The sequence below is a fragment of the Heptranchias perlo genome, chromosome 3, assembly GCF_035084215.1.
Source record: "Heptranchias perlo isolate sHepPer1 chromosome 3, sHepPer1.hap1, whole genome shotgun sequence".
NCBI lineage: Eukaryota > Metazoa > Chordata > Chondrichthyes > Hexanchiformes > Hexanchidae > Heptranchias > Heptranchias perlo.
This window is the reverse complement of record NC_090327.1, coordinates 55,360,882-55,377,377: the sequence shown is the minus strand read 5'-3', so window position 1 is coordinate 55,377,377 and position 16,496 is coordinate 55,360,882. Positions and strand designations below refer to the sequence as shown.

General features: G+C 41.4%; 1 protein-coding gene across 1 annotated transcript in view; it reads right to left on the bottom strand.

Moving 5' to 3' along the window:
- Window positions 1-16,496, bottom strand: part of trappc9 (trafficking protein particle complex subunit 9) — an 838,299-nt gene that overhangs the window by 669,286 nt on the left and 152,517 nt on the right. Inside the window, exons 15-16 of the mRNA XM_067979750.1 lie at window positions 10,199-10,362; window positions 1,236-1,388 (exon numbers count right to left, since the gene is read on the bottom strand). Of these exons, the coding sequence (XP_067835851.1) occupies window positions 1,236-1,388; window positions 10,199-10,362 (317 nt within the window). The remainder of the gene's footprint in view (window positions 1-1,235; window positions 1,389-10,198; window positions 10,363-16,496) is intronic.

Here is a 16,496-nt window from a genome sequence, read left to right as displayed (position 1 = left end):
ACGATGGGCTAAATGGCCTCCTTCTGTGCTGTAACGTTCTATTATTCTATGAATGCTGTACAAACTTCAGTGAACCACTTACCTGCTTGCTGTCTTCAATCCTTTCAGCAATTATTCTTTTGTTCAGCAATTGTTCTTTTGATGTGAGTCGCTTCCAAGAAGGGCCAAGTGCAGTACACCATAGGCAATGAGATAAATAACCAGTTCAGCAATTTTTTTTAAAAAACTATTTATTGAGGGAGGAATGTTAGCCACAACTGACCCAGCTGAAACAGCATATAGGAACTTTGTTTAATGGCTCATCTGAAGGACAAACAATATTGATAAAATAGAGAAAGAAGATTGGAATGGGATCAGAGTGGAGTTACAGAAGGATCCTCTATCAAATGACATGTTTTTCTTGTATCCTACCCAGGTTTATAAGAGATGCTTCCCACAAGTGGGAAAAATATTCAAGTCCACGATCGATGCAAGCTTTGTCGTGAACTGAGTTGTTAGGAGGGGGGAAAAGCTGTTTGGCTCATTGAGAAAACCAAGCTTCTTGGCAGTGGCTTTAATAATCAAGAACAGAACTGTTGCCAATGACAGAAGAAAAAGAACTCAAGTGCAAATCCTGAAGACAGCTTATAAGTAGCACACAATAAGGGAGATCATGTGAAACATGTGGCTTGCATGGCAACTGTAAAGATGAAAAGCTTTCATGATCAATGTCCCACATTTCCATGCTGGGAGGATAGTTTTTCCGTTTGAGGAAAAAAATCACATTTGTTAGATTATAAGAAAGCGGTGCAATATCAGTGACAGTTATGGAAACTTTACTGAGAAGCTAAATGCAGTACTTCAGTGTCAAGTTCCAAGTAAGTTTAAATGCAGCACATAATGCAGCTTTTAAACTGAAGCTCTGGTTGCAGCTGCAGATGGTAGTAATTTATAACAATGACCAAGTTAGACTGAAATCAACTTCCCTCTAACATTCCTTATAAATTGCAAATGGGCGATCCTTACATCCTCCCTCCACTGTGCACAGCTGCAATAAACAACAATTTCTGGCACTTTCCTAGAACCAGAAAATGCAGTGCAGATTACACCATATGATCCTTCAGTAGCTCATGAGTTGAATTGCAAATCCCTTCTTCTTCCAAATTTCAATTTATTTTTCAGTCACTTTTTAACAACAACATCACAACTTCAACCAATTTTGGATTCATCATACCTTTACTTAACAGACGACTTACCATCATTCAAGTCCTGGAGTAGGTTTTCTTGACAGGAAAAATCCAATTTCACTTGGATGTTCACAGTGAAAACAGCAACCTTCCCAGATTCAAGTGGAAATTGTGACAGCAATTCTTCCAAGTTCCAGCTCAGAAAGTCACCATACAGTTTTTCTGTGGAAGACAACAGAACTTCATTTGTGAACCATCAATATATTGTATTACCTCACAAAGTCCAACTGATAACTGTGGTGAGAGGTATGTGCTGTTCTGGTCTCAAACTAATCTAAATTTCCACATTTTAAACAAATTCACTTCAACATTAACACAGATTTCAGCTCAGATTCGTTACCTGAAAAAAAACAGGAACTTCAGAAAGTGAATATGAATTGGAGATTTGGATTCAGATCAAAAATCATAATCCCAGATGAAAGAGTCCAAAATTCAAATGAATATTTGCTAATCATGCTGAAGCATACATTTGGACTAGATGGTGCAACAAGCCACTTTATTTGCATCAGATACTTCCTCTGCCAAAATTTGAATCTAATCCAAGAACACAATACAACATATCAGTCACACATAGCTGTTAAAAATCAGAATACGTACACTACTGAATTTAAGTCTTGGACACACTCAGCATCAGGAGGCGCAAGTAAAACAAATTATTATATTCCTCTGATATTGACATGATACCATAAAGGTTTCCATCCATACAGGGAAACTACAATTTCTAGAGTAGCAGAAAAATTCATATTACCTCCAGGTACCCTGGAGGAAAAATATTTGATTTTCCCAACCTGGTAAATTCTTACTTCCATAAATCCACATGTCCAGAAAAAGCATCAACTTTTATTTGTATAACACCTAATCAAGTCCAAAGCACTTCGCATCCAATGAATTATTTATGAGTCACTGTTCTTATTTGGGTAAAAACACAGAAGAATCCTACAAACAACTAATTGCATAATTGCCTATAGGTTATAAAATCACTGAGACACCAGTTGTTCTTAAATTCAGCAACTGACCAATTTTCCAAGAATATCAACAATATGTGCAATTAATCTATTTTTGTGGTTTTCACTTTTAGGCCAATGGATCAATTAAAAGAGCACTCGAATTCTCAACTTTATTTAAATAAGCTGAACACTCCTCACACGTCGAATTTCCTGCAGTTATTGTTGTTTTACTTAGAAAGTAAAAATACGTTTCATAATAGATGTGTTTTATGAGCTCACTGCAGCTATTAAGGATGGTTTGAACTTATCAATCACCATATGGTGATTGGCAAGATGTATAAAGGAATCAGAGCATATCGACATAGATGGGCAATTGTATATCTATTACATATTAAAAATGGTAAGTGGCCTCAGAATTCCAAAGTTATTACATTATTATAACAGCGCCATGAGTGGCGCTGTTAATGTAACGTTACGTGTCTAATCGAGAAGAATGGGGCAACACAATGTTACAGGACAGCCCCAAACTGATCCCTTAATAATCCTTATGTACTCCTTTCTGAAAATATCATGATTGCAGTGCAGTGTCCCAGCAGGCAGTAAATTGAACAGTACCAGAATACAACTTATGCAGTCTGAATTGAACAGATCAAAAATGAAAGTTGCCAAAATAAATGCATGTTTGCACGTCCACCTCCATGGATTTTGTACAGGCAGCTACACAGACGACAATTAGTGAAAACTGTAATACTGCATACCAAAGGTACGACTGTGGCTCACAGTGAAACATGGAGCAAGGAAGGAAAAGCAGTCAGAATCAGAAGCGGAAGAATGTACATGTGCAAACCAAAACAGTCGCCAAGCGGCTTTTGTGCTTAAGCAAAAGGTGAACGTTGAGAAATGCAATGAATTCTGAGCCCTCAAAGCATCAGGCCCAATCCTCCCCCAACACAAAGTAGAAACGGTCAGCCTCCCTGCCTTGCACAACACAGCAGAAATTATGGGTCCCCTCTCCCTACCCCAGTTAAACAGAAACTGCAGCCGCCTAGCACTGAGCAGAAATAGGGCTCAAATCCCCTCTAACATCCTCAGAGAAAAGATAACCCAATTGCCCAACGGAGAAGTAATCCTGGGAGGTGCAGAAAATTCATTCACCCAACTGTACCCTGAATTAGCCGAGGAAGCTATTCAGTTGTAAAAAACTAGGGATGGGCAATAAATGCTGGCCTTGCGGCCGGCCGGAGGAGGAGGAGGGGGAAGAGGAGGAAGAGGAAGAGGAAGAGAAGTAGTAGGCGGCCGGCTGGAGGTGGAGGTGGAGGTGGAGGAGGGAGAAGTAGGCGGCCGGCTGGAGGAGGAGGAGAAGAAGTAGAAGGATGAGAAGGAGGAGGAATGGAAGAAAGAGAGGGGCTTGTAGTGAAATGGACCGGAGGAGGAGGAATGGAAGAAAGAGAGGGGCTTGTAGTGAAACGGAGTCGGCTAGGACAGGTGCAACAGCAGCTGGAGCGAAAGTGAGAAGTCAGTATAAAACTCGACAGCAGAAGAAAAAGCTGCCCGTCAGAGAAAGTGGGAAAGCAGCAAAAAGAACTTACAAAATTTACTATTTTATTTGGAATTTAATAGAGGTTTTTACTTACCATTTAAAAAGAAATGGAGGAAAAACAACAAAATGACAAAGAAGTGGGCCACTTGCCTGTAGCGATGTAGTTGCAAACTTCCCACCAGTGGAGGCGCTATGGAAATCTAATTATAAATGTTTGGGTTGGAAATCCAATTATAAATGTTTACATTAGAAATTAGATTGTAAATGCTTACCGTAAAGCGTTAGTATGAATTTTGCTAACGCTTTACGGACAACAGAAAGTAAGGTTTGAGGACAAGTACATGCCATATTCGAGACTTCTAAATACATACACAGACAATATATTTTATTAAAAACCTAACCTCAAAAGACTGCTTTTGTCTTCACCAGATTATTTTTAACTTCTCTACCATGAATTACGTTATGTAGTGATGTTTTTTTATTGGATAAAAGATCAAACTTGAAAAGGACTGGTAAAATTAGTTGTTGAGAACAAAGTAGCAGGAAAGCATGTCTCCAGAGACTTCACAGTAAGAAAACAGCAAGATATCCAGACTTGACGTGCAGTTTTGCTTTAGTGTCATGCAGCAGTCGACAAATTTAGCACACTCTCGCCAGATTAAGTGCAATCTTCTGAGTCTCCGCACAGACTTTAAATCAACCTTTATGTCATATCCAATTACATCATTAAGTTAAACAATCAGGCTGCAACCACCTTCTATCATGCTAAATAATACAGTGCAACATATTCTCATCCCCATAACAAATTTTAAAAATTATTGATTCCAATTATAGTCAAAGCCGTTAGCATTACATTTTTGTCCTTCCACTATTTAGAACTCAAAAATTTCAGATGCTGTTATTATTCCGCACCAGAGATAGGTCAGAAGCAAGGACAGTCACGTATCATTTTTGTTTCGACCTCAACAAAAATACACAAAGTATTAGATAATTTTTTGATCAAAGAGCAATAATGCACTCCGAAGTATCCATCCATGTAAGTGGTATGAAAACTATGGGCCACCCTGGACACAGGGCAGGTATTCTGGGCGAGCTAAAAGGCTTAAGTGTTTGCAGTATGGGAAATTCTAGAGACAAACAAACTCCTCCACTTCTTTCTCCTTCTTAAAAATCCAACTCTTTGAACAACCTTTTGATCACCCCTCCCAATATCTCCTTCTTTGGTTTGGCATTCATTGCTTTTATTATGCTTCGGTGAAGCACTTTGGAATATTTTTCTACCTTAAAGGCGTTACATAACTGCAAGATGTTGTTGTAGCACTACAAATGGAAATAGCACTTTACTCACTTTGAAGAACAAATTGCTAGTTCCCAAATTAGTGTTTGAAAACCCAAGAAGGAGGATGTGTGCAAACGTAGCTCAAAGGGGCAGCTCAGGGACGGCAAGCCAGGAGGCCAAACACCAGCGGCAAAAGGGAACATATGCAACAGCCTGGGCGGATAGGCAGACGAGCATCCTTGAAGGGGAGCATGGAAAAAGGCACCCAGAACGTTAATGGCAGGGATTTCCAAAGTTTGGGAGGATGCATAGGCTAAAAGGTAAAGTGGGCAGGGACGGGAACAGCCCAAAGCCTTAAATGAGGCCCTATGGGGCCTTAGATGTACATAAATGTAAAGATTAATTTTAAATATATTGAAACCTACCTGCAGTGCCAGCTAAATAAATTCACCTTAGAGATGGAGCGGTATGAAGAAATAGTATGGAATTGTACAGCACAGAAAGCCATTCAACCCATCGTGCCTGTGCCAGCTCTTTGAAAAAGCTATCCAATTAGTCCCACTTCCTTGCTCTTTCCCCATAGCCCTGCAAAACTTTCCCTTTTCAAGTATATAGCCAATTTCCTTTTGAAAGTTACTATTGAATCTGCTTCATCCACACTTTCAGGCAGTGGTTTCCAGATCATTGCGCTGCTTAAAAAAAATTCTCATCTACCCTCTGGTTCTTTTTCCACCTAGCATTAGGAGGACTGAAAGGTAAACCTAACAATAAGTATACATGCCTTACAGTTAAAAGTAACATTCAGGCCTTAAGTAATATTCACACATTACAACCAGGTGTGATGAAACTGTGACAGGAACTATGACAAACTGGTAGACCCTAGACTCTATCTTACCTTCAGATTTCCCATACAATTGCTCATGGTGGGCAAAATGATATGCTGTTTTCTAACATGGGAACGTTTGGGAGATGATTATGAGATTTTCATAGATTAGGTAAGTAAGAAGTGTACACTAACAGTAGGGAGTGGGGTAGGGAGGGCTCATGAGGTTGGCCAATAGTGGGGGACTCTTCAGTTTAGATATTCTGGGGCAGTGGGGCTAGGTTTGATAGAATGGGATGGTAATGTCAGGTTTAATAATATTGAGGGTGGTGTTGGAGCTTGGGAGTACTGTGGTTGGGAGGCAAGGGCATTCATGGCAGGAGAAGCAGAAGGCGGTAGGAGTGTGCAGGAAGTTATGGCCATTTGATGTGGGAGGTAGCAAATTGTTGGATGACAGATGTTTAGGGTGAAAGCGAGAAAAGATGGTAGCAATGTGGAAATAGGGCCATGCTTGGGCCAGAAGGGGGTGTTGAATGGAAAGGCATTCAGGACAGCTAGACAACGAGGGAGAGGCATTGAAGGAGGATGGTATGGGCAACCATATCAAAGGCTGCAAACAGGTAGAGAAGTATGAGAAGGGATAATTTACCATGGTCACAGTCACATAGGGTGTCATTGGTGACTTTGATAAGAGCCGTTTCAGTACTGTGGCGGGGGGATGGGGGGAAACCCGATTGGAGGGATTGAAACAAGCAGTTGGGGGAAAGACGGGCACGGATTTGGGAGGTAATCCATGGTTTTTTTCCTGGTGTCAACATCAGTTAAACCACAAGGTTGAAAACAATTACTGACCAATGTAGGTAGATGAGGCTTTCTAAGGTCTGATGACTTGCCGTCAACCATTTCTGCAGCTGTGAAAGCCAATATGGAAAATAACTCAACTAATGCATCCTTAATGGGACTATGCTTCATTTTTTTTCCCCTTACCCTACTCAATTCTCTAGCTCCTGGGGAATGGTAGAGGATTGTTTTTGTGTCCTGGTTGCCAAAGTTTCCAGGATGGACATTCCTGGAATCCAAGATCATTATCAAGCAATTCAGACATTTGCATTGAGCGGTCTGGAACAGGTTTCACCAGTCAAAACATTGTGTGCCAATGAAGGCAGGTCCATGGATATCTATAGTTGGAAAGATTTCTGTGACACATACCAAATTTTGAAGCAGAAAACAATATCTAACTGCAGCTGCAGGTCAATCTAGGGACAATTTCACAGCAGAAGTCAGGTAGGCATTGATTGAATAAAAGATCAGTCAATGAGCTAAAACGTTGTTCAAAACTTATTCTTAAAACTCAATTACATTAAAACTTGAAGAAAATTGTGCAAAACTGCCCCAACCCCACTCTCAATTTCTAGGATTAGAAAGGGAAGCTGAAAACAATACCATGAACTAGAAAAATGGAAGGAAACCATCTCATGTCCATGATTGGAGGAAGAAAACATGTCTCAAAGTGAGACTGTGTACAGAATGGTTGAGAATCTTTCTAGACACTTAGATACTTTTTTGCTGGAATAGTGTCAGTGGAGGCATTTCCCCATGGAACAAGTACCATTTTGTGGTATGTGGAAATTGAAGAAAGGATATTTTTTTAAATTGTGTGTCAGGTGTCAGCCTTGGCTTAGTGGTCGCACTCTTGCTTCAGAGTCAGAAGTGGTGGGATCAAGCCCCACTCCAGAGACTGGAGCACATAATCTGTGCAGACATTTCAATGCAGTACTGGGAGAATGCTGCACTGCTAAGATGCTGTCTTTCGGATGAGACGTTAAACCAAAGTCCTGCCTGCTATCTAAAGTGGATGTGAAAAAGCAGGCAATTTCTCAGTGTCCTGGCCAACACTTATCTCTGAACCGACACCAAAAAAGACTGCAGGAGTGTGTGGAAATGGGGAGTAAGTTCAGCACTTAGAGCAGGAGGTGGTAGAAGGGAGTGGCCATTGGTGGGAGGGAATGAGTGAAGGTGGAGAGCATCATGGGATGTGGAAGCATTGTGCAAGTATGAGGTAGTGGCAGGAGGTTGGTGCTGGGATATGGACAAAGTGCAGTGGGTTTAAAGGATCTGAGTAGTGGGGGTGGTTTGAGGAGGTAGGAGTATAGGATGGGAGTTGTGGCGTTTCACCATCCAGCTTCTCTCCCCATCCCAATCTTTTTGTATGCATCTCACTCTCATCATCCATCTTCCTCTCATCTCACTCGGAGTTCAAGGTTATGGACAGACGGACAGTTGGACAAACAGAGAATGATCCCAATGCAGCAAATTGTAACACCACTATTGCACCCAAGTTGACTTCACCTAACTCATCACAAAGACTGGAGATTGAATCTGGGATCTTCCAGATCTGAGTAGCTCAGGTGATCACATGGCCCTTACCAGGGAAGCCAGCAAGGAAACCATAAATCATGAATTTTAAAACAGTAATCCTATTTTGGAAAGATTATCCATAAAGATGAGGCATGATTCTGTACTAAGTTTATAGAATTTAAAAAATGAATTATTTCTCAAATTATTGACATTAAAACCCAGATTTAATTTTCACGCAAGCAACTTAATTTCTGAAATTCTCTTATATGCTGTCTCAGATTGTATTCAAGCAATATTAAAAATATCATTTGGTTTAAGACTGTTATTTTGAACTTCAACACTGCATTTAAAAAGTAATCCATACAATGACACGTAATACTCTGGTACAAAAACAAAGAACCTTTATAACAATAACCTGCATTATAAAAGGGAAGGTATTGTTTATTTACTCTATACACAAGTGACTAGCCCTTGTGTACATTCTGGCTTTCAGGTAATACCTGCTGCTGGCGCCTTTAAAGAGCAATCAGCTAACTCATTCATGTCATCAAAATAAGCAGTTCCAACATAGCATTTAATTCAGCAAAGGATAAAACAGAAGAGTGAAGTTGACCAGGTAGTGTCTATGTTCCTTGCATATTCATTTTGAAAAGGAACCTTGAAGTGAGCATAAAATCAATGTTTAAAAAAAATTCAAAACCGAGGTATCAAGTCACATACACAAATAGATACTTAGCAGCAACTAGGAGATAATGTAACTTTAGTTTAGATCAGGTTAAGATTTTCTTTTAAAAAAGGTGAAAAGTTTGTCTTCTCAAATGCACTTGCATTACAAATTCCCTATCCATCTTCCAGCACAGTGGTGCGATTAAAAACTAACAACCTTATTTTTGGTGCAGATTTCCTGTAGTGTTCAAATAATTGCAGAATATTTTCCCCAGTAACATGCCCCAGTCCAAGAGAACAATCTGCATTGTGGTAGACACCTAGCTATTGTGACTAAGATCACAAAACATTCCACTTCAACATCCCTTCAATTCACACACTTCAAATGAAATCCTGCAGTCTCACAACTTGGTGTAACTGGCACAAACTCATTTAGACCAAACTAACTACATTATAACTGCTTTCTTCGAGGTAAGTGGAAGATAATGCATAGTTAAAGCAAGTTGCAATTGCACACAGCAACTTGCATTTATATATTTCCTTCAACATAATAAAACCTCCCAAGCTGCTTCATAGTTGGGTGTCAGATTTGAGCAGGAATGGGGCAGGAGAGTAAAAGGTTCACAGAGGTTATAAAGTGGAGAGAGACGTAGCAAGAAGAATGGATTTGCTGTTTCGATGGCAGTGGGGCTAAAGTTAAGATCAAGGTGGACCATGATTCGGAAGTGGAAGTAGGCAGAGTTGGTGATGAATTGTTTGGCAGATTTAAAGCTCAGCTCAGAGTCGACCAGGACATCGAGGTTTCCCTTAATTCCAGTTGAACTTGAGCAGGCATCCAAGGAGGGAGATGGGGTGGGGGCTAAGGCACAGTTTCTTGCAGGGTCAAACAAGATGGCTTTGGCCTTTCTATTGTTGAATAGCAAAAATTCTGGTTCATGCAGAACTCTTAGGTCGAACAGAATATAATTCACCACCATCAGTTGCAAGATAGTACACATCTCACTATCATGTTGATTGACCCTCAAACCACCTTGCATCTCAAACATATCAGAAAAACAGACTATATATTAATTACATCCTCAATGCCACATGAAATTGAAGCTACAGATAGTGTGGTTTATGGTCATGCATAGAATGAGCATAAAATAAACATCTCCAATTCAAAGGAGTTTAATTTCACACAAAGCACTGTAGCATCCTTTTTTACGTCTAACAAAAATAAGGGAAAAAACTCACTTGTTAATAGTCTACAAATAAATCCCTGAAGAAATTATTTCTACAGGACAATGTATTAAAACACCATTATTATCATAAAGCAAGAAACAGTCATTTCCACTGTAACCACTGATTAATACTAACCTTTATTATTTATGGTCTTTGCAGAGATCTCTAATGTTTCTAAAGGTTCTGTACCAATATTCTCCAGTTTGATGGTCAGCTGTTGTAATTCCCCATTAAAGAGCTGAACAGATACACGACTGGATACCTCATCACCCGACGATGGCAGCAGAGTGTATGCAGACCTACATTAAAACATATCCCACCAATATTAATTTACAATGATTTTTGTACAACCCTACACAAAAATATTTTAATTATTAGTTAGCATTTATTATTTGAGCATTGTGCTAATACAAAAGCAAAAGGGTTCACTTTTAAACAAAATATCTAATAAATTAAAAATCAAAACCACATCTAATGTGAATATGTATCTCTTACCATTTAACCCTTCAAAATCTGACAGTAGGCAAAATGCAACAATTGTAGAGAATATTTATTTCTACTTTAACATAACTGAGATGAGTCCCGTGATGTCATTTGGTACAACAATTACAAATAAATCTGCATCGAATTGAGGCACCATCTTGCTCATGCAGCAAAATCAGGTAATTATTATTCACTGCAGATAAAACAAGGTGATGGTATTCTCTTGAGAATCATAAATAACCATAATGTAATGACTTTGGTTAACAAATATCATAAATCTCAACAGTATGAGTAGCATGTTACAGTAAATCTGTTGGATTTAATGGTCAGTAAATAGTTCAACTTGTTCCCTAGTGAAGCTATGATTCCTTACAATGCCGAGTACAATATCTTAACCATTTGGAGTTGATTTATTCCACACTGTATCTTGTAATCTTGTGTATAACCATTAAAACTGTACCAAAAATTCTATTTTTGCTGTTTTATTGCACAATGTATTTTTCTAGTCTTATTAAAAAGTACACAAAAACCTCAGTTCACATCTGAAGTATTCATCAGTCACTTCTCTTCAATAAATCAATTAAAAGTAGACCTAGTCAGTTGACTGACCTGCATATTTTAGATAACAGCTCCTTCTACAGGTGTAACAGCTCATTACATGCCAACACACAAATGCCAGTTTTATCTGTGTTATAAAGACCTCAAAACTTGATCGAAAAATTTTGCATTTTCAGGTTTGTGAATTAAGTGGCTTAAAAATGAGAAATATCACATGGGAGAAAAAGGGGTATATTCCTGCACAAGGGTAATAGGGCATAGTCTCAGGATAAGGGGTCACCCATTTAAGACAGATGAGGAGGAATTTCTTCACTCAGAGGGTTGTGAATCTTTGGAATTCTCTACCCCAAAGGGCTGTGGATGCTGAGTCTTTGAGTATATTCAAGGCTGAGATAGATAGATTTTTGGACTCTAACGGAATCAATGGATATGGGGGAATCGGGCAGGAAAGTGGAGTTGAGGTCAAAGATCAACCATTGAATGGCGGAGCAGGCTCATGAGGCCATAAGACCTACTCCTGTTCCTATTTCTTATACTGTCCTAATAATACACATCATGGCAAAAAGAAATTGAAGAATCAGCGTGGTTTTTCAACAGTCTACACTTTTGTCATGCATTTTCAGCCTTCTGCATAATTCGAAAGAGTAAAAACAATTACTTGGATTGTGATCAAATGCTTCTCTTTGGCATCAGAGATGTAAAACGATTTGAAAAGTAATGAAATGCTTTCATTTTTCTCCAATACAGGTGACTGCAAAGCCCTGGGAGCTAATTGTCTAACAGCTTTTCATTTCTTATTCAAAATAACTGACGGGTGGCAAAAATGCACACTCCACCCATGCCTTCTAAAATCAAAGTGCTGAGTCTGTCTTAACAGACCAATAGCTAGAATGAGAGGCTTCAGCCTAATGAAGATGCTGGTAACTGGAAGAAGAAACTGATAGCTGGATGGAAGGAAAAGCAGCTCACAACTGGGAGCCCAAAAGAGAAGTCGCAATGTGCGAGGTGAAAAGCACTACAGAAAATACCAAACCTCCAAAACATTTTCTGCACTCATCGACATTATTGATGATTGCGTATGTATCGAAATAGTTGGCAAGTAAATTGACCAATAAATTTGGGTGCCAACACAACATGATGTTTTTGTGGTATCACCAGACTATCTGGAAACTCTGCAGTTATACTCAAAGACTATAACTTGTGTTGTATCTGGAGTGCCAATGTGGTTATCCTGAAACTATATTGAACTGGTACAAGTGGGTAGCAGGCTGGGTTAATGACTATCTAGTTTTCATCTGAAAGCAGGTGAAATACTTTGCCCGAGTGAAATTTTCAAATGATGATGCACAGCCAGACAGTTCCAGGCTGGTCAGCCTAATCATGGAATGAGATTCCAACTTCAAGAACTCATTGACAATTCACAAAGTGTGCAGTGGAATGCTGTTAACGAAGTTAATCATTTATTTGAATGCATCTCAAGAATGTTTCACTACAAGTCAATACAAGCTATTTTAACCCAATACAGATCATTGGTGAGGGTACATTTGGAATACTATGGAGAGATTTGGGCATGCTATCTTTACAAGGATATTGATGCATTGAAATTGGTTCAAAGGATGTAAAATGCATTACAATTGGGGATGAAGGATTTGTGCAATCTGATTGATGAGAACAAAAGGAGAAAATAAATTAGAAAGTAGTAAAGCAGAGGCTGAACCTAGGAGGTAAAAAAACCCTGACAATTGTGCAAAAAAAGTCAACAGACGCTAATCACTACAGACACGCAACTTTTATATATGCACCAGCAGATCTTCCATGCCATTTCTCACAGGAAGTCAAATGTTACACTGCTTTATAACTATGCAAGGACTAATGTATTATTCTGCAGCTGTGCTCAAGGTGGTCTGTCCCTTTAACGCCAACATTTTTTGCTGTGTATCCTAATTCGCACCAAGTCCCGTTCACCCATCACCTCTGCTCATTGACCTACATTGGCCATGCCTTGATTTTAAAGTTCTGAACCTGGTTTTCAAATCCCTCCATGGCCTCGCTTCAGCCCTACAAACCTCCGAGATCTCTGCGCTCCTCCAATTCTGGCCTCTTGCACTTCCCCGATTTTCATCGCTCCACCAATGGCAGTCGTGCCTTCAGCTGCCTCGGGCACTAAGCTCTGGAATTCCTTCCCTAAACCTCTCCACGTCCCTACCTCTCTCTCCTCCTTTAAAATGCTCCTTAAAACTGACCTCTATGACTAAGCTTTTGATCACCTGTCCTAATATCTCCTTATGTAGCTCAGTGTCAAATTTTGTTTGATAACGCGCCTGTGAAACGTCTTGGGCGTTTTACAACATTAAACATGCTATATAAATACAAGTTGTTGTTGTTGTTGTTGAATTAGCAGAAACCTGAAGTAACTCAAAGCTTAATTGTTGTGCCAGGGAAGTTTGCAAATTGCCAGCAGCTTGCAAATTTCCAGCTCCAGGTCAATCTGCAAACTTGACGAACAGCAACAAGTAATTTGTAATTGACCTCAGCATGAAATTACTGCTGTCTTGCTTCCTCTTTTTGTGGTTCTTTTCTTAAGATTCTTTAGTTGTGATAAGTTGCTGCTTTCTCGAAAGTGTGACAGACACTCTCAATGTTTTATATAAATTGATATAGATTTCAGGCAAAAACATTGGTAGTCACAAATAATTGATCGATTTGCTTATTCCTAAGTTAAAGCTAGAGACAAGAATTATTATATTTCACACACTTCTCTACCTCACAGGGTTCTTTAGCTGCAGCCACTCTGAACTTGTCCATCATAACCACTTCTAATAGTACTCACCACTTAGGAACATAGGAACAGGAATAGGCCATTCAGCCCCTCAGGCCTGTTTCGCCATTGTATTGGATTATTTTAATATTCGTTCACGGGATGTGGGCGTCGCTGGCAAGGCCGGCATTTATTGCCCATCCCTAATTGCCCTCGAGAAGGTGGTGGTGAGCCGCCTTCTTGAACCGCTGCAGTCCGTGTGGTGACGGTTCTCCCACAGTGCTGTTAGGAAGGGAGTTCCAGGATTTTGACCCAGCGACAATGAAGGAACGGCGATATATTTCCAAGTCGGGATGGTGTGTGACTTGGAGGGGAACATGCAGGTGGTGTTGTTCCCATGCGCCTGCTGCCCTTGTCCTTCCAGATGGTAGAGGTCGCGGGTTTGGGAGGTGCTGTCGAAGAAGCCTTGGCGAGTTGCTGCAGTGCATCCTGTGGATGGTGCACACTGCAGCCACAGTGCGCCGGTGGTGAAGGGAGTGAATGTTTAGGGTGGTGGATGGGGTGCCAATCAAGCGGGCTGCTTTATCTTGGATGGTGTCGAGCTTCTCGAGTGTTGTTGGAGCTGCACTCATCCAGGCAAGTGGAGAGTATTCCATCACACTCCTGACTTGTGCCTTGTAGATGGTGGAAAGGCTTTGGGGAGTCAGGAGGTGAGTCACTCGCCGCAGAATACCCAGCCTCTGACCTGCTCTTGTAGCCACAGTATTTATATGGCTGGTCCAGTTAAGTTTCTGGTCAATGGTGACCCCCAGGATGTTGATGGTGGGGGATTCGGCGATGGTAATGCCGTTGAATGTCAAGGGGAGGTGGTTAGACTCTCTCTTGTTGGAGATGGTCATTGCCTGGCACTTATCTGGCGCGAATGTTACTTGCCGCTTATCAGCCCAAGCCTGGATGTTGTCCAGGTCTTGCTGCATGCAGGCTCGGACTGCTTCATTATCTGAGGGGTTGCAAATGGAACTGAACACTGTGCAGTCATCAGCGAACATCCCCATTTCTGACCTTATGATGGAGGGAAGGTCATTGATGAAGCAGCTGAAGATGGTTGGGCCAAGGACACTGCCCTGAGGAACTCCTGCAGCAATGCCTTGGGGCTGAGATGATTGGCCTCCAACAACCACTACCATCTTCCTTTGTGCTAGGTATAACTCCAGCCACTGGAGAGTTTTCCCCCTGATTCCCATTGACTTCAATTTTACTAGGGCTCCTTGGTGCCACACTCGGTCAAATGCTGCCTTGATGTCAAGGGCAGTCACACTCACCTCACCTCTGGAATTCAGCTCTTTTGTCCATGTTTGGACCAAGGCTGTAATGAGGTCTGGAGCCGAGTGGTCCTGGCGGAACCCAAACTGAGCATTGGTGAGCAGGTTATTGGTGAGTAAGTGCCGCTTGATAGCACTGTCGACGACACCTTCCATCACTTTGCTGATGATTGAGAGTAGACTGATGGGGCGGTAATTGGCCGGATTGGATTTGTCCTGCTTTTTGTGGACAGGACATACCTGGGCAATTTTCCACATTGTCGGGTGGATGCCAGTGTTGTAGCTGTACTGGAACAGCTTGGCTAGAGGCGCAGCTAGTTCTGGAGCACAAGTCTTCAGCACTACAGCTGGGATGTTGTCAGGGCCCATAGCCTTTGCTGTATCCAGTGCACTCAGCCGTTTCTTGATATCACGTGGAGTGAATCGAATTGGCCGAAGACTGGCTTCCGTGATGGTGGGGATATCGGGAGGAGGCTGAGATGGATTATCCACTCGGCACTTCTGGCTGAAGATGGTTGCAAACGCTTCAGCCTTGTCTTTTGCACTCACGTGCTGGACTCCGCCATCATTGAGAATGGGGATGTTTGCAGAGCCTCCTCCTCCCGTTAGTTGTTTAATTGTCCACCACCATTCACGACTGGATGTGGCAGGACTGCAGAGCTTTGATCTGATCCGTTGGTTGTGGAATCGCTTAGCTCTGTCTATAGCATGTTGCTTCCGCTGTTTAGCATGCATGTAGTCCTGAGTTGTAGCTTCACCAGGTTGGCACCTCATTTTTCGGTACGCCTGGTGCTGCTCCTGGCATGCTCTTCTACACTCCTCATTGAACCAGGGTTGATCCCCTGGCTTGTTGGTAATGGTACAGTGAGGAATATGCCGGGCCATGAGGTTACAGATTGTGCTGGAATACAATTCTGCTGCTGCTGATGGCCCACAGCGCCTCATGGATGCCCAGTTTTGAGCTGCTAGATCTGTTCTGAATCTATCCCATTTAGCACGGTGGTAGTGCCACACAACACGTTGGATGGTGTCCTCAGTGCGAAGATGGGGTTTCATCTCCACGAGGACTGTGCGGTGGTCACTCCTACCAATACAGTCATGGACAGATGCATTTGCGACAGGTAGATTGGTGAGGACGAGGTCAAGTAAGTTTTTCCCTCGTGTTGGTTCGCTCACCACCTGCCGCAGGCCCAGTCTAGCAGCTATGTCCTTCAGGACTCGGCCAGCTCGGTCAGTAGCGGTGCTACCGAGCCACTCTTGGTGATGGACATTGAAGTCCCCCACCCAGAGTACATTTTGTGCCCTTGCTACC